The 26,540-nt window shown below is 39.9% G+C and overlaps 1 protein-coding gene across 1 annotated transcript; it reads right to left on the bottom strand.

Annotated features, from left to right (window-relative positions):
* Positions 1–733: 733 nt before the first annotated feature.
* Positions 734–26,107, bottom strand: LOC121877555 (protein obstructor-E-like). Its single transcript, XM_042383354.1, has 5 exons — positions 25,982–26,107; positions 4,086–4,286; positions 2,838–3,032; positions 1,546–1,741; positions 734–1,126 (listed from the first exon to the last, which is right to left on the bottom strand). Exons 1-5 carry the CDS (start codon positions 26,019–26,021, stop codon positions 985–987), a joined length of 774 nt encoding a protein of 257 aa, XP_042239288.1. The 5' UTR covers positions 26,022–26,107; the 3' UTR covers positions 734–984.
* Positions 26,108–26,540: the final 433 nt, after the last annotated feature.

Raw genomic sequence — 26,540 nt, 5'->3', positions numbered from 1 at the left:
TTAAGAAGAAGAAAAGGTAAAATAAAAATGACAAAGGGAGAAAATATTAGAAGAGAAGGAAAGTTTGGCACTGATCTTCTATGAGTGTGTGGGTCCTAATGGTTGTGTTATATCCATGTTTTAAATACTCATAGTAATGGTGTTTGTTCATCAGTTTGTATCAAAATACACGCACACACACACACACACACACACATATATATATATATATATATATATATATATATATATATATATATATATATATATATATATATATATATATATATATATATATATATATATATATATATATATATATATATATATATATATATATGTGTGTATATATATATATATATTCCTTGTCACGAAATAAAAAAAATAATCGATTGTAATAACTATTACTAATATTAACAATTGCGACTGTAGAGGGAGCTATCAAGTCATTTGTGTTTCATCAATAATTGCGGTAATAATAGCTGTATAGCACACAAGCAGCTTCCTTTATCACTGTTAAAAGCTAGACACTATATATTTATCTTGAAGAGCACATATTCTTATTAACAAAACCATAGAGTACATGCAGGTCAAGTGTAGAAGATTATTATTCTGCTTATTTTTCACTTAGAGGATGATAAACCGAACAAGAATGCGAGGCGACTCCGACGATCATTTCCTCTACGATATCGTTGTTGGAAACGTTTCATATTTATTGCTGCTAACTCACAGTCTGTACTATTCACTCAGAATATTGCAAAATCGGTTGTAATTGATCTGGTTGTTGTGGTATCGTCGGTACATACAGGTACATGCAAATCAGCTGAACTCGTCCAAAATGCTTGAAATTTTTTTTACAGTTTTGAGTTCTTGCTGCATGATCAAGCATCATTGTTGTCATTGATGTAGAGTTGGCTGTCGCGGCTCATACTGTCGCTGTCGTAGTTTTCTGCGTGCTTCATCCGTTACTGCTGTCGTTGCTCCAGTAATCAATAGTCGGATTCCTTAAGGCTGCTGTTGTCTCCTGCGTTGAGCCAACTGTTGCCGAAGTTCTTCCAGTTCTTCCCTCCTCCTCTCTTCAGCGAGCCTCTGACGCTCTCGCTGTTCACGGTACAATTCCAGCTCCTCTGGGGTATAGTAGTTCTCGCTGTGAGGGAGACAGTGAGACAAGGTGAGAGAGGTAGACAGTGTGAGAGACGGAAGGTATGAAAGACTAAGTGAATGACGCCAGTAATGGGTTCTAGGTATCATTATTACTTGACATAACAAAGAGCACCTCAGAGGACAACTGCCTTTTAAAGTATGGCAAAGCTACGATGAATTACTGTGTGCTAACGGGTACTTATTTGTTAAGCACAGCAAAGGATTATGTCAGGTTCTTGTGCGGAAACTGATATACAGACAGATAGCGAGCGTCGTGTCATTTGACTGTTATAAGTATACAGATTGAAACTTTTATCTTAATATTATTTTACTAAAACCAAAATTGTATTTTTTTCTTGATCTCAGCATTCTGAACAGGCTATACAACAAATAAACAAAAATAAGACATATGAGGAAACTTACCATCCAGAGACGTACTGTGGGTCAACACACGTGTAGGTCACCTCGTCAAAGACAAGACCAAGTTGGCAGAACTGGAGTCTTGGGGAACTGTTGACGCAGATGAAGAACTGGCGACAGTCACGGGGAGAACTGTGTTGTGTGTACCCGCCCAGTGCAAGTGTGTTAGACTCCGCTGGGCACGAGAACCCAAGGAAGGCTGTGGGCGGAAGGTGCTAGTTAATATGGCTGTAAAAATTCTCACATAACTTCACCCTTTCTAAGCTAACAGGGTATTAGAACTTAAAAAAAAAACTTTGTTTGATCATGTCCACTGTATTATTCTAATGGTGTGTTTTATCCATTGGAAAATTGTCTGGTGAAATAGCCTCCTCTGGGGTGTTGTTCTTATACCACTATTGGAGTAATAGAGGTGGCTACACAGTGGATGGTTGACGGTGGTGAGTTCGCTATGGACTGTAGAGACAAGTTGGTAGGGTACTTTCAGCATGTCAAATAACATGCCAGTAGGAGTCAGCTATCCTAAGGTGACCAATGCTTTAATCAGTAAATATAGAAAGAAGGCTAAACCACTTATGCCAATCCTCGAAAATTTACTATCATATATTGTATAAACAGTTAATTTGAATTACAAAACCCTTGGATAATGATATGCTTTCCCACCGTAACTTCTATGATTCAAAGTTCTTATTGTGGATATTTTTAATTACCTCCTAATTATGAATAAAAAAAAAGGTCAGGAACGGATAATCATTCTTTTATATTACTTCGGTTTCAAAATATGCATCAAGAGACTAATCCTGGACGCGGGTTGTGGTTTGTTCAGTATGGTAAGAAGTATCTGGTACGTGAAGTCTGAGGTACTGTGTGATATTTTTATTGTGTTAAGTATTCCTTCATATTTACCTAATTATTATGTTTAATATTGGTCTAAAAAAATTGTTTTATATTATTGATCCTCTAATTCATCCGACAGGGCGAAGCCGTTAAGCTAATTGTGTCCTTACCGGGAACCTTTATAACGGAAGTAATTTTTTGTATAGAATAATGAATAAGTATAATCACAGTTCCGACACCTGATATGTCCCAATTAGGAGGTTATAAACAAGTTTTTTCTATGACAAAAATACCCAAGTCTAGTGGAGAAAGTAAGCTTATCAAACAACTGAATGCCATTACCATAACCCACCTGAACTCTATCAAATGTATTAAAAACAAGAGGACCTTAATTGTCACATGAGTCAAAGGACAAATCCAGACAAAACGTCGCATACGGCATGAACAGAGTAACGTACCAGCAGAGTCGCAGTCAGGGGACTCGTCAGGCCACTCGCAGCGGTAGCTGAAGGAAGAGAAGGCAAGGCCAGCGGGGCAGTTGATCAGGTGGCTTACGCCGTCGACACAGTTGTAGAAGAAGCCACACTGTTGTGGGTCGCCGGAGCCAAAGTAACCCCACTGGTGACCACAGTTCTCGGTAGGCTGGGGGGTCTCTGTGGGGCAGGCGATGGTTAGTGTGGACACGCAAAGTTTAACTCTTATTTTTTTTTATTTTTTTATTGGGCACTCCCCTACATCATTGTGTAAGGTGAAGCGCAGAAGCGTTTACAGCGCCCAACAGGGAAGCATGCTAAGTTCATGCTTGCCTTTATGTCTCATGAGTTAAGGGCGTAGAAGCCTGAAGAGTCAGTGGTTTATGTCCTCAAGTTATTGGAAGCTCCAACAACTTGTCCCTGAATGCGAATTCGCAACTTTCGACTTACACCAGGTACCTACTTTACTGCTAGGTGAACAGGGACTAATGGGGGCTAGGAAGGAAGTCCAAACAACTTCCACCGGCCCGGGAATCGAATCCGGGACATCTCTCTTGCGAGGCAAGAACGGTACCGCTTCTACCACCGATCCCCCTCTTATTTATATTGCCATTATGAAATTATTTATAATGCAGAAACACTTTAATGTTATGATTGTTTAAAACAGTGGACAATATAAACGAATTTTTTTATACACTAGGAGCAAAATGGAATAAAATCCTACTAATATTAATGGTCAATTTCATGGAAAGATGACGTACGTCACTTTATGCTGAAATATATGAATATATTAAGCTTTTTTAATGTATTCTATTGTAACTGAGCAGCTCAGCGCAGTAAAGATTGGTCTATGATTAAAGGCATCTCACCATCGGCCAAGTTACCTTGAAATGATTCATCTTGACTTGTAAATGCTTCCTCGATTATACCCAATCTCTTTTTTTCTTGTTATTTTTTATAAAATAATGTTGAGAAAATTCACTTAGAGAGGTAAGTAGGCATCTGAATACTTAAAGATGTAAAGTGAAAGTCAATCTTCATGATGTCGAGGAAATTTCACTAAAAATGAATTCTTAAGCTTGCAAAAGTGCTATATGTAATACTAATATATGTTTGGGTGAATTTTGTAATGTTACGAATTTACGGTCGGGTAAGGGCAGATGTGAACGCGTCTATAATATATTTATTTTATATAATAACACACTTATCTCCCCATATCCCAAATACACTTACGAGTTTTACTCCTGGAGCCACAGTCGACCTCGGCGGGGTAGTCACAGGGGTAGCGGCCGTTGGTGACCTGATCGTTGAAGAGGAGTCCGTCAGGACATTGCTGCTCGGTCTGGACGCCCTCCCGGCACTCCACATACCTGTCACAGTACTGGGAGTCTGAGAAGAAGTGCACGTCCTCTGGGGGGCACGACTGGCTAGCAGCTGTCAAGAAACAGATGAAACATATAGTCTAAGAATATGATATGAGTGACAAAAGGAAAAAGCTGTTTTGGTGTAACTACAAGATGTGGCTATAGAGGTAAAAAGTCTGGCGTTCAAAAGAAAGGATATGCAGTAATTCAGACATAGTGGGTAAGGATAACGATATAAGTGAAGAGCTTGGATAACCTATCTTCTTGTATAATAGATTAACCTAATGGATAACCTTGTTTCGTGTAATAAATACGTGTAACAGATAAACTAATTTCGTGTAATAGATAAAAGTAAGGGATAACCTGCTTTCGTGAAATAAATTAACTAATCGCTTCCATATACGTGGCAAGTGTGCTACGGGGAAATATCCAAAACATTGATCATACAAGAAGTAAATTTAGTGTGACATTGAAAAACCGATGTGAGAAATTAAGGTAATACTTTACTGTTCTTGCGTATCTAAATTACATATTTGAATCAAGTAAACCTAATCTAACCTTCAAAACTTAAAATTATTATAAGACGGCTAAGTTAGGATTGGTTGATCATATCTTCTATAAACGGATTACACCAAACAAAATGATTTACTTTTATTTTTCCATAATACATGTGGTTAACAATAATATAAAGAATAATGAAAAACGAAACTGTAAATAATTTATAATGACTACGCTCTTATAGTGTATGTAATTCAGTACTGAGAAATATCGTTATTAATGGCATGCCTACTTGAGCAGCAGTTTAAAATTAACGATGTTGGACTTAGGAGTTTTAAGAAACCTGTGATGTAAACGATGTGTGTAAGTTACAATTCCTGGGGTGGATATGACCAGACCTTTCCAGATAAGGAGCAAATTTTCCTATACAGAAATCTATAAAATAGCTCGTTTAAGTGCACTAAAATGATGCAATATTGTGAACGATGTTTAATAACCTTGATAAACACCGAAAAGCAAACAACGCATTATTCTCTTATGTAGATTAGAGTTTGTATTCAGTATGTTCACGTGGTAATATAAAATAATTTTTATTATTTTTATTATTATTATTGTTATTATTATTATTAGTATTAGTATTACTATCATCATTAATGCTGTCATTTAACAAACTATATGAGAGGTCAGGTAAGCCTTCTTTCTACAAAGGACAAGGTTAAGTGACGGTCACGTAAGAGTCCAAAGACGAACGCGTGTCTGGAGGAAAGTATTCAGCGATTGCATTAAGGGAATCTGGTCGTTACATCATGGTGCAGGAAGGCTCATACTGGCAAGAGTTCAGTCAGGCCCAAGATCAGTGGAAGGTCAGGTTTTTGTAATGTAGTGAGGCGGCAGTTGCTGACCAGGGTAGGTGCGAGAGTACAGTATGAAGTATTGTAGGGTAGCTTTAGTTAATGGACGTTCTTGTATTGCCTTGGGGATCTATCTTCACCAAAGTAACTGTTATTTAGTTTTAGCTAAAGGAACAATAATTTCTTGTTATGTTAAAATTAGAGAAGAGATAACATATTGATAATTTCTTAAAAAATTATTAAAATTAATAATATTCAACGCATAGATAAAAATGATGGCTTTTCTGATATCCTGAATATTAGGAATTGCTTTCCACTCAGCTCCGGCATATGAACAAAATATTCACGAAATAGAATGTATAATATATCTGGTGTCTAAATATTATTATGAAATTATGACCTTTACATAGTATTACCGATGTCATTCCAAGGAAAAATTACTGTATTTTGTTGAATAATTTTAAGCCTAGCAAGATTATTTCAGAACAATTTAAATCTGTGAAAGGCGTTTGCATAATCTTCACAAGAAAGGAATTCATAAATGCTTTGTTGTTATAATGATATTACTGCGCTTCAACAACGAAGGTCTTCAAGCGCGTAACAATTTTAGTAATTACATCATTCTAACAAAAAAAAAGAGAGATAAAACCCTGAAAAATGCTATTCATGTTTACTAATGACTCAAAGGTGGACGGGCGGGGCGCGCACCCTGCCGTTATCCCGTCTAGCGGCGTCTGGTACACCCAACGACCTCCAAACGTTAGTGAAAGTAGTTTTGCAGGACACCAACGTCCACACCCGAGATGACGCTAGGTATGGTGCTACTTGATCTTATTCCTGGATATGTTTTTGATACTTTATTTGTGCAAAAAATTCTAAATGAAGTTGATCTTACACACAGTTGTAGAGGAAATAAAATTTTCTATTGGTTGTTGTTGCAGTGTATTGTATTCACTTAACATGCTTCAACAGATAAAGTCATTTAGCACAGAACACAAGGTCAGAAAACAGGTAAACCAAATAGGTTAGACTTGAACGCTGATTGGCGCTGACAAAAGGACCTTAGACCTCAAATACCGTTTGTTGACAATATTTATAGGTCAGGTCAGAACCCCTTAGAATTGAATGGCGGTGATATTATAAGGACCTTTATTGAGTTCTTGCGACATTAAAAGGTTGCCCTTTAAATATGAGTGATTGAACTGAGCGGGTTATGTGGCCCGCCTGTCTCTTGTTCTAACCTAACCTAACCCAGATAGTTGTCACTCGTTGACTCGGTTGTTATTTGTGTATACAACGTGGATTTGTCTCACCTGTTTTTCCTTAGTGGCACTGAAATATGAATTAAACTATTCTCATTTATGATATAATGATTTGATCACTGTTTCTTGCCCGATCAGCGAAGTTAAGCAACGTTGGGTCTACTGGAACCAAGCCTCTCAGCCTTTATCAGCTGTCCTTGGTCAAATTAAATGAATATAACACAAGCAACGTGAAAATGATGCATGAATTATTTCATCCGATTATTGCAAAATGCCTTTAATTATTTAGAAGTTGAACTAAAGTAGTATGTATACACGATAAACTGAGCAACTTAGCCAAGAATTAATGATCTTTGAATGAACGAAATAAACAGGACGAAAAATCTCAAATGAAGCTCCACCTATTGAACAAGGGCTCAGTTGAAATAGCGCGTGTACTCTGGAGGACCTTAGTAGTCACAAGGAGCACAGTATTGACGGAGAAGTAGTTTACTTTCTCATCTTCTGAAAATATCTGCTAATGTTTGTTTACCTTCTGTTACTGTTAGTGTGGCGACAGCGGTGTTACTTAACCACTATCCTACAAGTAAGTTGTTCAGTTAGTAAGTTTAAAAAAGTCATTCCGTAATAAACAAATTTTGATATATTCTTATGTTTAGAGGAATTTGCTAAACCGGTACTCAAATAAACCTGAGACTGAATGGTTCTAAAGGCGGCTCAGCCTTTCACTCAACTTTCAGTGAGTAACGCGTTAACCTTGGCTGCCTACAATCCCTGAACCAGTCAAGAGGTCCTTACCCACCTGTTCTACGCGTCTCGCCACCTGTTTGTTTGCAACACCGGGAATTTTATAGCATTTTTTTCGAATATTTTAATATTTTCATTTTGTCGATGTTTCCCACATAGACATTCCCTTGATTTAGAAATCTAAAATGGTAAAATATCCCTTCGTTAAATAATGTCTTAGGTAAGGAGTTGCCGCTGGGATGTGCTAAACACCACGGCTCCTACATAACCTATAACTGCATAGTAATTGTTCCAGACCTCGTGGCAGTGCTCAACAACTAAAACTTATTACTGTAACCTCACGTGAATGTATGTTGAAATTAAACTTTTAATGTCTCCACATAGTGTATTTATTTCTTGATATTGTATTTATGTTCAAGAATATTTGATAATAAGTTTTGATGAAATATTAAAAAGCGCCATTATATACTGTAGTACTTATATTTTATGATTACTGATTTTAATTATTGTTTAAAATGAATATCAGTTTCAGTGATGTCTCATGATTATTGCATTGTCATCAGCAGACAAGCATTTTAGCTAAAAAACAATCCTTGAAGGGTGCTCTTTAAGATTATTTATCAATATATAAATACACGCTGTGACAACTGAATCATCACTTACCAACGCGCTATAATCTAAATCTCATTTATATAAAGAACTTATGCGTATTGAATGCACTTCATGGCCCTATATGCTTACAAAGTCGTCATGCAAGTTATAATGCGATATCAATGTTGGCTCTTGCCCTTGCTGGAGTGATTGATTCATTGAAAGGAAGAAATTCCATTGTGTTATATAAATTTACCAAACTGAAGCTTCTGATTTTTCTTATTGTTATTATTAGTATTATAATTGCAGAAACCATATTCATTGGTTGAAGTCCCGCATTATTGTAAGAATTAGATATACAGGAAGACTCCAGCTTGATGAGGGGGCAATTAGCAAGGTGTGGCAGCCTAACAGGTAGGTGGTGGAGGCTGGATGGGAGTTGTCACTCTACTTAGTACTTGCCCATGTAGGTTACTAGCACCACACCCGGTAGTTCCAAATTGGAGGGCGAGATGCTGGTTTCATCTAGTATTGTACAACAAATTCGAAATAAGAGACCGAACGGCTTTTAGACACACTAGCGAAATAGTTGTGTGAAAATTTCGTTTTGATCTATTCAATGGGTGCGTTTACGTTGTATGTTTTGGCAGCTTAAGACAGCAATAACTGAAGATGAGCTGAATTGATGTTTACTGCACATAGCCATGGTGTGGAAGACGATATTGTGAAAAAGTTTTATGAACCAGGTTTCTGTACCTGGAGTCAAGATACGAAATTACATCAAGATGGCCACCTCGACCACGAGTGTCGACGGCAACACAGGTAAACTAAAAGTAGAAATAGTGTACACATTGAATCAACTGTTCTAATTTTCCAATATAATTTTTTATATAAAGAGTTAGCTTGTTTAGAAAGGATTTTCTCCCGCGTAAAATCATCACTGCTGATCATCTCCACAATTGGAGGTCAACTTTACGTAATTGCTTTGAACGAGGGGCGAGGGTGTGTTTTGGTAGGCCTACACATGACTTTTACCTTCGGAATTGCAACTATATTCATCCCCCATAACGTAACCTTGATTTAAGAGACTAGAATGTGTTAGATACGTCCCGGCGATGGTTTAAGGAATAAATATTTAAACATTGTTGTTCATTTAACGATATACCGTTTTTTAACAAACTCAGCACAGGTGAAGTGCAGTTATTATTTGCCTTGAGAAGGTAGTTTGTTCTTTCATTTAGGAACCGGTAGTTTGTTTACTATATTTATTTATTGTTCTTGAGGTAATATATGTGTTGGGCTATGAGCGTGGTATCAGCTTGTTAGATGAACAAAAAACTTGTTACCCTTGTTTAGTCCGTGGGCTGCATTTATAGGGAGGTGACCGACAAGAAACATTAGGCTGACCTCAAGTCAAGTCACGCGAGCTCCCCGGGCAAAGAATATTTGTGTTACCGAGGCAGATGACCTCTTTGACAAATACCTACACACACGTCGGAAGTGTAGGTCCAGTGGGATGTTTCACTTCTGGACACAGTACCATTGTCAAGCTGTGGTGAAGTATGTCCTCTCAGACCAAATTATCATTGCAACTCTGAAGAGTTAGGAGTCGAAAATCCTATACATTATTTAATGGCGTGTACAACTAAAATAGCTTGGCTAAATTGGCTTGGATGGAGAGCACAGATGACACTCATTAAGGTCTACTTGGCGATGTCGTCTGGTTTTCATCGTGAGGCGCATGTTGTTGATACTTAACATAATTTTTGTTTTACTTTGATATTTCACCAGATTGTGTAGAGTATTATATTACTATACCCATAAGAATAACATCATGTTTACAGGGAAGAATGTTTTTATATTTACAAACAAACAATTCAGTCTAGGTAATTGTGACTGTATAATTTATATTTGATATTAATATATTCTTGGTTTGTGTATGATTGATAAGAAGTATCGACCTGAAGACAAAAACAGGTCTTAAGTTTTTGTGTCCCAAGCGACGAGTCAGTGTACAACAGCAGGAAGCTCTGGTAACATCCTACTACAGGTGTACTTTCAAATGCAACAACTACCGTGTGGCGTAAAACATCACTTGAACTTTAATTGCTAGGAGTACTTAAGAGACGAAGAATGTGATAGTTATCTAACTTTCAACAGGTTGCGCCATGCTGGGTAGTAGGGGCGACCAGTCTAGTAATTAAGGCCATGTTAGGAGTGAGTGACCAGGCTCTGGCGGAGGTCACTCACAGGATGGCAACACTAATTCCCAAAATACTGTTCTAAATTCCAGTTTCAGTTTAATACTAGGTGATAGAATGGTTAGGAATTACCTCTGAGTATCGTTACAGTCTAATGGCAGGCGAAATATTACGGTCATTGAATAAACAAAAATTCAAAACCTTGCCTAAAGTCCGAAGGGAAATAAAATCGACATTTGATGGTCTAGTGTTTATCCTCGCCCCCTTAGAGTCAATTGACCTGGTTGACGTAATTTTACCTTGACCACCTACACATTTCTCTCAAACTTGACCCGTGTCTTTCCTTACATGGCCTGTTAACCTTAAGCCACTATTATTTAAGATTCAAGTCCTTTTAATAGACTTACCACCATGATCTGTGTTACGGCTGATGCCTCGTTACAAAACCTTCGGCTCCTTCTTGGTGGTCGAGGGTGACATGTTCCCGTTGGAGATAAAGATCAGAAGATTTTTTTGTTTAATGATTCTTTTCTTCAGCTGACTCCGAATACAAATCCAGACTGACTGTTTATTTTTTATCACTCCGTGTTGTCGCACCTTCACTCTGTTTCTGTGTCAGTGCTGTGGTAATAATCTAAACATATACAATTTGCTTTATTATAGGTAATCTGATGTTCACTATAGAGTATATTTTCTCGCGCACACACACACACACTGGTTCTATATACAGTTTCGTGTTAGGGTTGAAGACTCACACGACTCCCTAAACCAGTTCACGATTTTCCAATAGTTGAAGTGCAGTAATACATCATCAACTGATATTCAAATAAAAATAATATATATTGCTATCGAAATAAAATCATAAAAGTAATAAATCGCTTTCAGTGTCAAATTGCCATAACTTAACGTGTACGAATTAGTCAATGTCACATTTCTGAAGGTCGGAGACTGGTGAATTGAAACTCTTGTTACCATCTTGAATACAAACTGCAAGATAAAGTTCCCACCTCATTGCATAGCTGCCCTATCCTGTCTCTAGTATAGTGATATTTATAGAGTCAACACGTAAAGGTTAATATGCTTTGGAGACGGTGTGTTAAGTGAGAGGAGGATGAGGAGGAAGGGAGAAGATAATTGAAGTCTTGGAGGAAGGTCACTTTACGCCTTACTGGATGGTGGACTAGACTAATGCCATTATCTTCTTATGTTTTATGGTTACCTGTAACTTTAGATAGAATTTATTTCGCTATTGTGTTTCATTCTGAGATTCTGAAATAAGATCAGTTGTAACTTACGGCGGAATTGTTTTTATTTTATTTATTTTGTTTATTTTTAGATTGGATGATTCGACTGCTAGCGTCATGATGTATCGATCGTCAGTTCTTCTTTCACACAACAGATAACTCTTTTAAGGTGACAATTATTAACTTCGAGATCTTATGAAACCTGTCACTGATGGCTCACTTGGTCGGGGTAAGTGATAGTCGATATTTTTTTCTAATGGAGTTTTGTGATTTCTTTTTTAAACTATTACTGGTTCATGTTATTTTTACTTGTTAATTGCACTGTTAGGAACACCTGAAGATTAGACATTCAAGTTTGTTTCACCTGAAGATTAACCACCCTAACCTAACCTAACCCCGGTAACGTTAGTGTGTTTAATTTACAGGCAAGATAAACTGGGGTGTCTAATCTTCATGTGATCCGATTTTGTGTTGCATATACAGTATATATGTGGGATTTTGACAATGTACTTCTTGTTCCCGTTTTCAATTTTGATATTATATAGTTTTTGCTTCGTCCGTATATACTCATGTTGATTATATATATATTTTTAAAGAGTGGTTAGTTTATGAAGAGAAAGTTTATGATACTTTTCCCTTTTCATTACTGTCTTTGTTACGATTGGTTTATATTCTATTTAACTGTTTTCTCATTGGTTAGTTTTATGTCTTGATCTGAATAACGAGTGGTTTGTCAATGGCTGTACTCGAGAACACAACAATCTCAGTATATAAGTGAGAATTGAAGTATTTTGACGTACATAAAGTCTTCAGTCTTTTAATATTATCCAGTACAGTAAAATATAAACTATATTGTACTTAATAATAAATTGATGACAACCAGAAAAATGACAGAAAATTAAATAGATGTTAATTTTCACATCGTATGAGGAAATAGACGCCACATTTTTGTAAGCATTGGTGAAAATAACACAGGGGAAAAAACCCAGACAAGGGTGAAGAGCAAAGGGAAAAATAACCTTGACTTGAGGTATTTTGAGTCTTGTTGCACCACCATGTTCGGAGGCGAGGAAGGTTCCGCAGCATTCAGTCAGAAAACAAGTTCGCACAATTATAAAGAACCTCCTCACGCATCCGGTCTGGTGGTGGTGTGGACGCTGCTTGAGCTGTTCGTATATCCGGGTGAGATGGACTTTTTTTCCTTTTGATGGCGTGTATCAATAACTTTTTAAACACTCTCTTCACTTGTGATTAACGAAGAGAAATTTTAAAAGGATGCTATATAGTGAATTAATTTTGTTTTGATTAATGAAAGATGCATTTGATTTAATTTAATAATAATAATAATAATAATAATAATAATAATAATAATAATAATAATAATAATAATAGTAATGACGATAGCAATCAAAACAACAAAAACACCAGAATTCTATCTACCGGGACTATTCAGGTAAAGATATTAATTATTACTGGTATACCTTTCTAGTGATGACGTCAGGTGTGTACAGGTCCCATCGAACCGAGAAACACGATTCCCCTTTAACAAGCTCACGGGTGTAATAGGAGACGAATAGAATGGGAAAGAGACCAATACCAGTAATATGACCGTCGTTTTCAGGGCCATAGTGTGGTGTTTCACTTATTCTTCGTTAATTCACGTGTTTTTATCGTTCGGGTAACTATAGAGGGGGTGGGGGATTAATGATATATGGAAGGGTGGTGTGACATGGGTGAAGGATTTATGGTGTGTGTGTGTGTGTGTGTGTGTGTGTGTGTGTGTGTGTGTGTGTGTGTGTGTGTGTGTGACAACAGCCTGTATCTCCAGTTTGTCTTTCTATATTTATTATTTTTTCTCTCTCTCTCTCTCTCTCTCTCTCTCTCTCTCTCTCGACCCCGGAGAGGAGGGAGATTCACCAAGCATTAACCACAGTGGAAGTGGCAAGACGTCACCGGAATTGTGGTGGTTTGTGGTCAGGCCATTACGTCAAAAGCGTCTTTCCTTTGACGTAAATACCAAGCTGGGGATGGTAGGAGAGAGAGAGAGAGAGAGAGAGAGAGAGAGAGAGAGAGAGAGTGATGTAGCTTTATCATATCAAAATACAACATTACAAGTAGCACAGGAGCGATGGCCTATTATTTACATCACAACAAAAACTCTGGATGACGTCACCTTATAGTTATGGAGTGTGACTTATAGGAAGTAATTTTTTTTATAGTATACAACTTGTAATCGTATGTGAAAAAGTGGTTTCCATTTTAGATTTCCGCACCTTTTGCGAGGTTATGATTCTCGACGCCCTGTTTCTATCTTGACCTTCGTCACATTATTCTCTTATAGTAAAGCTCAATGATAATTAGTAAATATATTAAGGAAATAAATTCATCTAAATATTTGAAGGTTGTTTTTGTATATTGTGTTCTTCAGCTGATGGCGGAATATGTTTTTTGTTCTGTGAGGAGAATGTCTATAGTCTTATGAACACAAATGGAGTTAAGAATCACCTGCATAACACCTTTCACGATGACTTGAACGAGTGCTGATATATATATAAGAACATAAGAATGGAGGAAACTGCAGCGGGCCTATTGGCCCATACTGGGCAGTCCCATTTACACCCAACCCCTATTGCCCATATATCCATCTAACCTACGTTTGAAGCTATCCAGCGTATTCGAGTTAATGATGATATTTGGTAACTTGTTCCAGTCGTCCACTACTCTATTTCCAAACCAATGTTTACGTATTTCGCGCCTTAATCTAAATTTGTCTAATTTAAAACCATACTATACAATATACAACTTAAAACACTAATATTATTAACAGTTGCTGCTGACATGGCGAAGGGAATCCCAGCAGATAGCAAACGTCCGCTAAAGTGTGGCTGTCGGGGTGTGTTTGTCTGTTGGTGACTCACACACACACACACACACACACACACACACTTCTGAAAATTATATTCAGCGGTATACAACTAACTGTGATGACGTGCATGATAAATTGATTGCTCAAAAAGACACTCAGAATCGTTACTCCTTCTTCGTTATCTCCTGTGTGGAAGGGGGCGTGGACACCTGCCTTCTCGTCTTCCACATAATAGAAACAAGTGTAGGTCGTGTTTTTTCTTCTAACTGTCAGGGTGTGAGAACGTTTCCCTTACTGGCTCGCCCTCCTCTCCTCCCCCACGATACGTACAGTGCTGGGTAGCTAAACGTCTGTCAATTTTCTTTTAATCTGTCGCAGCTACGTGAGTTCTCTTAACCCAAGTGAAAATATAAGCAAAGGGTGGCTGCACTGAGTTATCCTTGGTCAAATAAACTTATCTACTACTGTTTATTATTGTTGACACACCTGTAATGTACATTACAGTCAATGTGAACTTGTATGGTGATTTATTTATCTAGTTTTGGCATTATAGAAAATGTCTTTAATGCCCCGGACTCAAGATCCCGAATTATGGACAGTGACTAGTTGACTTAGTGACTTGTGTGTAAATGTTTCTGTATACAGTATACGAAACGTCATCCTTAACATGCGTGTTCAAACTGGTTAAGATACACGTGTATATCTTGTGTTATGTAGCATTATATAAAGCATTAAGTTAAAAAAAAAACCTTTAAACATCGTGTACTGTACTGTACAGGACAAGAATGAAAATATTAAATTAATAGTATAACAAAATGTTGTCAGCAAAACAATAATGCTACTACTACTACTATGAATAATAATTATATATATATATATATATATATATATATATATATATATATATATATATATATATATATATATATATATATATATATATATATATATATATATATATATATATATATATATATATATATATATATATATATATATATATATATCCTGGTATTCATAGACTGCATATTTTCTCAACGCTATAGTCGTCTCGTAAATATAACTTTCAAGACAGTTTCACTGTAAGTCAACATTTACATGTAGGCGGTGCCGGGGAGGCTCATGAGGAGAATTTAAACCACACGTTTTCATATTATTTCACAGACTTTCTCCTGGAAATCCTCCACTAGTGTTAGTGTCGGTGGACTGCTGAGAATTTAAGGCATGAACACCGTCCACCCGGATACTGTGTTTTGGTCAACATCGTAATACAAATGAACTTGATTTTGAAGTTAATGTAACGTTGAAAGTAGAGATTGAATGTCGAATATTAAGTATCATATTAAAAGTAAAATATCGAATATCAGACCAAGTTTACGTTAAATTTGGTGTGACATTTAAGTGGTGAATGTTGAGTGTCAAATATTGAATACCCAGCCTGTTTGAGGTGGGTGTGTGGCCGAGGTCCCTGCTCTCATTCCCCGGCCAAAGAGAAATCGTATGGCATAACATTCTACCATTATTCTTCCACCTTACACCGATCACCTGACATTATCGGCAATACATTATGTTCACTTTCGTGATGACCACTGGTGCAAGTGACAAATTTTGGGAATATACGAAAGAAATGAAGGGAATCAAGTGAGACCGAAAGTTATATGAGCGGCTGGACGTTTTCTGTATGAGAGCGTAGATAATCCCAGGTTGCGTTACGGAGCTACACGTGAGGTTGCAGCCAAGAACCTGACCCTGATATACTGGGGTTCAAGAAGAACATGACGTGAGGGTCGGGTGGGGTCGGGTAGTAATTTTTTTGATGAAAATGGACATCTAATGAGTTCATGTGGTAGAGAATGGATGGTGTTCACAATGAGACAAATCTTCAAGTTAAGGAAATACTTGCGTCTTGCCACTTAAGTAAGATGTTAGTGGATATACGGATGAAGACTAAATACTATTATAAGAACACAAGAACAACATAAGAAAATAAGGAGTCTGCAATAGGCCGGTTGGCCTGTGCATGGCAGCTCCTGTCGAGAGTTACTACCACTCTCTATCATCCATGAATCTATCTAGCCTCCTTTTGAAACTTTCCAGAGTTCCCGCACTTACTACAAAGTTGCTAAGCTTGTTCCACTTGTCCACCACCCTATTTGTGAACCAGTTTCTTCCTATCTCCCTCCTAAACCTAAACTTATCCAACTTAAATCCGTTGCTCCGAGTCCTATCCTGCTCGGATATTATAAGAACTTTATCTATATCCCTTTATTGATTCCTTTCACCCACTTAAATACTTCTATCATATCTCCCCGCACTCTTCGTCTTTCTAGGGAATGCAAGTTAAGTTTCTTTAACCTATCCTGATATGGAAGGTTGCTAAGTCCCGGAATCATTTTTGTCATTCTTCGCTGCACCGACTCTAGTGAATTTATATCCATTCTATAATAGGGGCACCAGAACTGAACCGCATAATCGAGGTGCGGCCTGACTAGCGCAAGATATAGTTGCAATAAGACCTCTGCACTCTTGTTACTTACACTTCTAGATATAAAACCCAAAACTCTGTTTGCCTTATTTCGAACATTAACGCCGTAGGTCCGGGCTTACAAGTACCCCTAGGTCTCTTTCACAAGTCGACTTCTCTAGGTTGATGTTGTTAAGGCTGTATACATTATCAGTATTTGTTCTTCCAATATTAAGTATCGTCATGATTTATTCTGATAAGTCAATCTTATTTTTCAGTAGATTGTTTATTTTTTACACGTATTCAATAGTATGCTAGTGTGAGTTAAGTAACTCTTAATCCCTTGAAGTGTGAGTTAATTCCTCTCAATCCCACGTGAGTGAGTTAATCTCTATCAATTACCTTTAGTGGAAGGTAAAACTATTTTCTTTTATTCCCTTCAGTATGAATAAGTATGAATTAACTACCATAATATCACTGTGACAACTGCGAGATAAAACCCAACCCAACCTAACCCAACCCTAACCCAACCTAACCCAACCCTAACCCAACCTAACCCAACCCAACCCAACCCAACCTAACCCAACCCAACCTGACCTAACCTAACCCAACCTGACCTAATCCAACCCAACCTGACCTAACCCAAACCCCCTTTAATGTCAATAAGTACACACACACCTGACCTCCCGATTAAGCAATTTTAACTCCCCAGTACTACAGGTATTAATGGCCACTCACCTGGGGCGGGACCTTCGCCTATTACCACACGTAGAGAGTAGGTCAAGCCACACCAACCTGTCCCGCTCTACATTCTTCACCTTTCCATTCCTTTTTTTGTCTATGTGTGGAGGGTGGGTCTGTGTGTGGAGGGTGGGTCTGTGTGTGGAGGGTGGGTCGACAAATGTAAAGTACTCAGTATAGGAGATGTAAACAGGGAAACCAGATACCATATGAACAACGATGCCATAGAGAAATCCGACTGCGAGAGAGATTTAGGGGTAATGATAAGTAGGAACCTTAAGCCAAGAAAACTATGTGTTTTTGCTCGTAACAAGGCTAATAAAGTACTTGGGTTCATACAAAGGAGTGTTAGTTACAAGACTAGCGAGGTCATCCTAAAACTGTATCTTGCTCTTGTGAGACCACACCTGGATTACGCAGTTCAGTTCTGGTCACCGTATTACAGAATGGATATAGAATCCTTGGAAAGAATTCAGAGGAGAATGACAAGACTAATCCCGGGCATTAGGAACCTTGAGTATAGAGACAGGTTAAAGATCTTAATTTGCACTCCTTGAGAGACGTAGAGCGAGGGGAGACCTGATAGAGGTGTATAAGTGGAATTCAGGGCTAAACAAAGGGGACATTACAAAGGTACTAAATTATCCAACCAGGAGCGAACTCGTAACAATGGTTTTAAATTAGACAAATTTAGATTTAGGTGAAATAGGTAAACACTGGTTTGGAAAGAGTAGTGGATGAATGGAACAAGTTACAAATATCATCATTAACTCGAATACGCTGAATTGCTTCAAACATAGGTTGGATGCTTATGAGCAATAGGGGTTGGGTGTAAACGGGACTGCTCAGGGGCCAATAGGCCTGCTGCAGTTTCTCCATTCTATGTTCTTATGTGTGTGGAGGGTGGGTCTGTGTGTGGAGGGGGTGGGTCTGTGTGTGAGGGTGGGTCTGTGTGTGTGGAGGGTGGGCCTGTGTGTGGAGGGTGGGTCTGTGTGTGGAGGGTGGGTCTATGTGTGTGTGGAGGGGTGGGTCTGTGTGTGGAGGGTGGGTCTGTGTGTGGAGGGTGGGTCTTGTGTGGTGGTGGGTCTGTGTGTGGAGGGTGGGTCTGTGTGTGGAGGGTGGGTCTGTGTGGGAGGTGGGTGTGTGTGTGTATGTGTGTGTGTGTGGAGGGTGTATGTGTGTGCGTGTGGAGGGTGTGTGTGTGCTTGTGTGTGTGTGTGTGTGTGTGTGTGTGTGTGTGTGTGTGTGTGTAGAGGGTGTGTGGAGGGTGTATGTGTGCGTGTGGAGGATGAGTGTGTGTGTGGAAGGTGTGTGTGTGTTTTATTAATAATACTATTTTATTATAAATCGAATTTTTTGTCTAATTCTCTTACTTATCTACCATCTGCCATCGTTCCTTTCATAATATAAATTCTTATTTTTTTTATTTCATCATTATTAAAAGAATCATATAGAGTCGTTTGTTAGTTTGTCTGCCTCACTCTAAACACTTCTCAGTCGGCAGTAATATTTTAGGTGTAGAGTCACGATTGGGTGGTGGCAAACTGGCCATAATACAGGGTCATCAACATCCAACATCACCTGCGAGGGAGCATCAGTGTGTGAGCTCTGATTGTACTATGAACGCTATCCGAACCGTTATGTGGAGGATCCTGTGAACTCTCGAATCTTGAACCCAATATCTTAAGAGACTCAAGTGGGATTTATAGTTACATATATCGCTGATGGATTTAGAACTGGGATGCGACTCAAAGGGGACGTTAAAGTTAGAGCTCGTGTCATATAGTGTATTTAGAAATTTCAGGTATAAGAGATAGGTAGGGTAATCCCCAGAATAGATAATAATGATAAAGATAATTGTTTAAACTTAACAATAAACCATACGTCCGGTGGATTATATACTGGAGTGTGGATAACATACAGAGCTGTGAGAACCTGAGCTGCGTCTCCCCCTCCCCGTGCAGGAGTCCTCCCCGGCACGTAATCGACATTCTATCACCTTGACGCACCTTAGTTTACCTAGCCTGAAAATTCTCCAGGTAGGAAAACAACTCACTAGGAGGTTTATAGAAGCTGATAATGTGGGCGAAGCGAGTCTGTACACACGGGTCTTTTGGTCGAGGGTAAAATTATTGATACGGTGAGTGAGATGAAACGTTTTGTGTTCCCCAGGTGACGTGAACACCTTGATGGATGTTTCCACCTGTCTCTCCTTTCTACTGGTGCACGCGACCACTGGCACGCCCACCCTACTAGTACACCTCACGCACCACCCTCACGCCCATGCACCACACCACCCGCACTATACTGTACATTCTTACCATTACGCCACCTCACTACACATCCTTACCGCCACACCGCCGCACAATACATCCTTACCGCCACATCCTTCAGAGCTCCGCCTTCTCAGCATTCACTCTTTATGACCTTCACAATCCTCTGGTACACACTTATTCTTCTCCTTTCTCTCTCTCTCTCCTCCTCTCTTCTCTTTCTTCTCCTCGACCCTCCTACTTCTTTTCTTCGTCATATTTTTATTCTTCGTCTTCTCCTTTGCTTCTCTCCTTTCGATTTATTGAAGAATGAAGAGTGATGAACAAACAGTCAGTATAAACGGATTTGTTTGTCGCTGGTATTTAAAATAGAATATCCTCTCTCTCTCTCTCTCTCTCTCTCTCTCTCTCTCTCTCTCTCTCTCTCTCTCTCTCTCTCTCTCTCTCTCTCTCTTTATCTTTCTTTCTTTCTCTGTTATACTTTATCGAAATAAACCCCATCATGCTCTAATATTTTTCTCGTATCTGGAATATCGATTATTTATCCCTTCGTCCGGACTACCGAGTATTTATCCCTTCTTCCGGACTACCGAGTATTTTTCCCTTCGTCCGGACTACCGAGTATTTTTCCCTTCGTCCGGACTACCGAGTATTTTTCCCTTCGTCCGGACTACCGAGTATTTTTCCCTTCGTCCAGAGATACAGCTGAAAAGAGAGAGAGAGAGAGAGAGAGAGAGAGAGAGAGAGAGAGAGGTTGGATACGCCTGAGTACATGTTTGGCAGAAGACTGTATGCGTGTGATCCTGTGTCTGTATGGTACCCTCTGTATACGTACAGCCGCGTCTACATGTGTGTCCGGGATTATGTACACAGGCTAATATATTCTATATCCACCCTTTACCTCCACCTTTAACATCCACCTCCACCCTCAACATCCATCTCCACCCTCAACATCCACCTCCACCCTCAACATCCACCTCCACCCTCAACATCCATCTCCACCTCCACCCTCAACATCCATCTCCACCCTCAACATCCACCTCCACCCCAACATCCATCTCCACCTCAACATCCATCTCCAAACATCCATCTCCACCCTCAACATCCACCTCCCCCCTCAACATCCATCTCCACCCTCAACATCCACCTCCACCCTCAACATTTACTTCCTCCACCACAGGTAAGATACGTGGGTAGAAATTGACGTCAGGTAAACGCCAGATAGTTATCAACAGGTGACCTCCCTAACCAGGTCGCTTGGAACAACCTTTCTTCAACCTCTCTCTCTCTCTCTCTCTCTCTCTCTCTCTCTCTCTCTCTCTCTCTCTCTCTTTCTCTCTCCAGTTTATGCCTGTTTCTTATCGTTGTCATCATTAAGGTAAAATTCATTTCCTACTTTCCATTTCTTCACAGAGCCACGAGCCATAACACTCACAAGGTGATTAACATTTAGTTGATGTCCATTATTGATGTTTTTGTTTCCTTAATCATAGTAAAATAATATTGGAACGCGTGATTCATCCCAAGTTGATGTTCTAGTTTCCTGTACGCTCTCTGTGTCTGTATGTCTTTGTGTCTGTCGGTATGTGTGTGTGTGTGTGTGTGTGTGTGTGTGTGTGTGTGTGTGTGTGTGTGTGTGTGTGTGTGTGTGTGTGTGTGTGTTTGTGTGTATGTGTGTGTGTGTGTGTCTATCTGTTTGTCCGCCTCACACCTCCCAGGGACATTTTTCTCTCCTATCCACCTTGACATCATTACTTCTCTCTCTCTCTTTCTCTCTCTCTCTCCACCTCACCTCGTCCACCTCACAGGTACACTCACCTCTCCTACCCACCTTGGCATCAATACCCAGGGCACTCAGACAGGCGAAGCAGGTCTTGGTGGTGTGCAAACCTCCACCCACCTGACCTACTGGTACCACTGCAGTGTCCTCGGCGGGTGGAGAGAGAGAGAGAGAGAGAGAGAGAGAGAGAGAGAGAGAGAGAGAGAGAGAGAGAGAGAGAGAGTTTACGTACGTGTGTTAGTTGGTTAGGTGATATTAGACTCACGTACTCGCTAAAACATTCTGAGGTGAGACGATGTATGTCTGTCTACTGATGACCACAGTAATGACAAAGTTGTTTTCTTATTCTTAAGCCCTACCTGAAGATAGTTTCATTTACCTTCTATTGTTTTTGTTTTTTTTCAAAGCGAGTGTTGTTTTTCTTAAGCAAATGGTGAGAAGAGGATTAAGAGAGGTGGAGTGAGTGAGACAAGATGCCGATAAAGATGGACAAATGACCCGTCGAGTCATTGCAAAGTCGAATTTATCTAAGATATTGTTTCTTTTTATTTAATTACAATAAAAAAAAATAAGGAAGAATGTATTTATGTTGATGGGCTTAATGTTAAGTCATAGATGCTGTTGGTCAGTGAGTGAGGCCATGAGTTTGTTCCTTGTCAATGTGAGGTAAAGTAAGGTAATGTTCCTCTGGCTGTAGCACAACATATGGGATAGTCTCAGGTATAGGGAGGACAACAGGAGTATTAATAACTCTGATACATGAGGCGGATGGCTGTATCTTGTACTACTTCTCTTTAATTGTGTGTGTGGGAAGGACGGGGGTTAACAAGACGTGATAATTAACCAATGAATAGGTTGTGTGTGTTAAACTAATGTGAAATTAACTTGCCTCTCTGTAATATTGTTCCCATAACTTTGGATACCTGAAAACATCCAACTGGTTCTCTCAAGATACAGTAACATTAACTTAGAAATTTTTCTTAGACTTTGCTTAAACTAAATGCAGTAATATGTTCTCTAATCACAGTTACAGAGGAAATATTACGACTCTCAAAGACCCTGACGTCACGTTGGCTCCCCTGTGTGTGTTTTGACCCATGACTATACGGTACTTCTTCAAAACATATTTTCCTCAGATTACTGTACAATAGGTCACGACCCAGGGGTGGGGACCGACCCATAACCCCCGGGGTATTGCCTCAGGACAAGGACACTTCACTTGTGACCGGTGGAGAATGTCAGACGTCACGCTTTCACTATTTCCTGAAGAAGGTTGTGGCCAAGGTGGCGTTGAGGGAGACGTAGGGGTGGAAGGTGGTAGTGGGGGAAGGGGTGTAGTGGAAGGGGGTGGTGGAGAGGGGGTGTAGTGGAAGTGGAGAAAGGAAGGGGTGAGATAGTGTGGGTGTTGGTGATGGTGATAATATCAGTGATGGTGATAGTGATCAGGGTGGTGGTGGTAGTGTTTCTGGAATGGTGGTGGGTATGTAGGGCAGGGGGAGGGAAAGGGCCAATGGTGTGTGGAAGAGAGGGAGGGTGGAGGGAAAAGTGGAGGAAAGGTGAAGGGTACTGATGGGATAATACTGGTGGTAGTAGTGGTGAAGGAGAAGTGAGAGAGTGGGTGGTAGGGTGGTGAAGGGTGGTGGGCGGGTGGGTAAGTGGGATGGGGGTGGGAGGGTCAGGAACGGGTTACTGGTAAGAGCGAGAGTGAGGGTAGGCGCTGGAGGATGATGGGAAGTGAGAGTGGAATTTGTGGAATGAAAGTAAAAGTCCCTTAAGGAGAGAGAGATAGGTAGACAAAGAGCTGGAGCGAGAACAATAGATATACAAGGGAAGAGAGAGAGAGAGAGAGAGAGGGGGGGGGGGGTATGGAGGGTATTGACAAATCCTATTAATGTTAATGGTAATAATAACAACAATAAGAACCTCAGTGAATACATTAACCCCTTAAATATGATGCTAACTCCCTGGATAGAGACGTTAACCTCATGAATAAATGTAATTTTTAACCTCTTGATTATGACGACTTAATCCTTTAAGTTAAATGAGTTAATACCCACGAGTACGTTGTCTTAGTAACTTAACTGTTGGCCTTAACGATTGTCTGCTCCCTTGAGAACGATGACATTCTACTCAGGAGGTTAAGTCATCGTACTCAGATGGTTACAGAAGAGGTCAAAAGGAAAAGTATTTTATCTGAGAGCTGCTTACAGGTTCCATGTCTTCTGTTATTGACATACTGTATTCACATCACATGAAGGGAGAGATGATGCCGGAGAACTAACACCTCTCCCTCACGTGATGGGTTTTGTCTGTAGTCTGTGTCTGTCTGTCTGTTTATCTGTCTGTCTGGCTGAAGGAGCATACAGATCGGAATTTTTTATACCTCGTCGTCTGTAAACCGTCTGGCAGTGAACACGAGGCCAGTAAGAGGCCCGGCTCGCTATAGTCTATGATATTAAACTCCATTCATTACAGATAATAATGTAATTGTTTAAATAAGGATCCACCATCTAAAGAAGGTCAATAGATAAAAATATAGTCAATACCTATTATTTTAAGACGTAATTGTGATCGTGTGATGTGATGTTTGAGTATTGTATCAAATGAAAGAATATTGTTTAAAGCCTATATAGATTTACTTAAGTCACCCAAACAAAAAATATTAACGTGTAAATATCCTGATTTTTTTATACTGCCTTGTTGAGTCTTTGTGGGTCCTTTTTTATTGTTTGCAGTAACCTAAGGTGATTGTTTACAGTAACCTCAGGTGATTGTTTACAGTAACCTAAGGTGATTGTTTACAGTAACCTCAGGTGATTGTGTACAGTAACCTCAGGTGATTGTTTACAGTAACCTCAGGTGATTGTTTACAGTAACCTCAGGTGATTGTTTACAGTAACCTCAGGTGATTGTTTACAGTAACCTCAGGTGATTGTGTACAGTAACCTCACGTGATTGTTTACAGTAACCTCAGGTGATTGTGTACAGTAACCTCAGGTGATTGTGTACAGTAACCTCACGTGACACCAAGCTTGAGGTCTAGCTTAGGTTATTTTTTCAACTACTTTGTTTACACTGAACACTTCAAGACTATAGAACAAAAATCAATTATGTTCAAGTATTTAGCCATTGGATGAACAGTAGTTAAAAATCACAGTGATATAAAGTAGATTCTAGAGGGACTAAACTCCTAACAGAAATAAATAAAGGCACAAGTACACAAATAATCTAGAACAGAAACTCATTTATGGCAGGTGAGGCACAGTTGTTGGGGGACAGGTAAGGAGGGTGGGACAGGTAAGGAGGGTGGGACAGGTGAGGAGGGTGGGACAGGCAAGGAGGGTAGGACAGGTAAGGTGGGTGGGACAGGTGAGGAGGATGGGACAGGTAAGGAGGGTAGGACAGGGGAGGGTGGGACAGGTGGGAGGGTGGGACAGGTAAGGAGGGTAGGGACAGGTAAGGGGTGGGATAGGTAAGGAGGACAGGTGGGAGGGTGGGACAGGTAAGGAGGATGGGACAGGTAAGGAGGTTGGGACAGGTAAGGAGGGTGGACAGAACAGGTGTAGAACAGGTGTAAACTCTTGGGTATACATGTGTGTGTGTGTGTGTGTGTGTGTGTGTGTGTGTATAATTAAACTGAATACATATACATACAAAAATCCAAAGAAATAGATACATAAAAAATACACAAGTATAAATGTATATACTGGACGTAATAATAGTTCTCAAACATCATCTTTTGTTACGTCATGCACCACTTAGCTTACACAACACTCACAAAAAGTTCACCAATAATAACACTCGCATCATCACCATTATCTTCTTCACCATGTTCAAGTTCATCTCTCATTTACCTGTTCATTTTCTTCATTTGTCTTCTTTACCTTCCTACTCTTTGTCTGTCTATTCGTGCTTATCTGTATCCATCTTCCCATATCTTATCGGTCTATCTCTATTATCAGTCTATCTCTATTCTCGTGTATGTTATTTTTCTTGTCTTTTATTTTATTTCTCTCCCTCTCTCTCCCTCCCTCCATCTCTTTTTCTCTCCCTATCTTATTCATTTCATTTCTCCTCTCTCACTCTCTTATTCCTCTCTTTCTCTCCCACCCATACTTTCTCATTCTCAAATTCTCACACTCCCTCCCACACTCTCTCCCTCACAACTCTCTCCCTCACAACTCCCTCCCTCCCACACTCTGTCTCCCTCACACTCTCACTCGCCGTGTGTATGTATGTGTACTCACCCAGGGCGGCGCAGGCCAGGAGACACACGAGGAGCTTCATGTTGGGGGTGTTGACGGGGCGGGTGTCGTGGCAGAACTACAGTCCTCACCGGCCATCCTGCGCCTCTTAGGTGAAGGGGAAGGAGGGGAGGGTGGAGGAGGGAGTTGGGTGAGGGTAGGGGGTAGGCTGGAGGAGGAGGAGGTGGTGTCTGTGAAGCAAGGGGGAGAGAGGGGGGGGGTTTGGCGGGAGGAGGGTGACCGGGAGGAAAAGGGGGTTATGTTTGACCTGGCAGGTGGGAGGTAAAGTGGTTGACGTGGAAGGGGGGTGAGAGGGTAGTGTAGGCGCAGGAGGAAGTGGAGGGAAGAGGTAGGGAGGACTGTGGAGCAAGGGGACAAGGGTGGGGGTGGGGGATGGTATGAGAGAGGGAAATGGTAGCTAATGGGGAATGGGAATAGGATGAGAGGAGGATGGGGAGACAAGACGAAAAGAGTAGGGGGATATTTGACTTGGTAGGTTGGAGGTGGGGGAGGGAAGGATAGGGAAGGTAGGAGGTTAGTTAGGGTGGGGGGAGGATATTTG

This window comes from Homarus americanus, unplaced genomic scaffold, assembly GCF_018991925.1.
Source record: "Homarus americanus isolate GMGI-L3 unplaced genomic scaffold, GMGI_Hamer_2.0 scaffold33468, whole genome shotgun sequence".
NCBI classification, from domain to species: domain Eukaryota; kingdom Metazoa; phylum Arthropoda; class Malacostraca; order Decapoda; family Nephropidae; genus Homarus; species Homarus americanus.
Note: the sequence above shows the minus strand (reverse complement) of the source record. Positions and strands in the feature narration are given on the sequence as shown.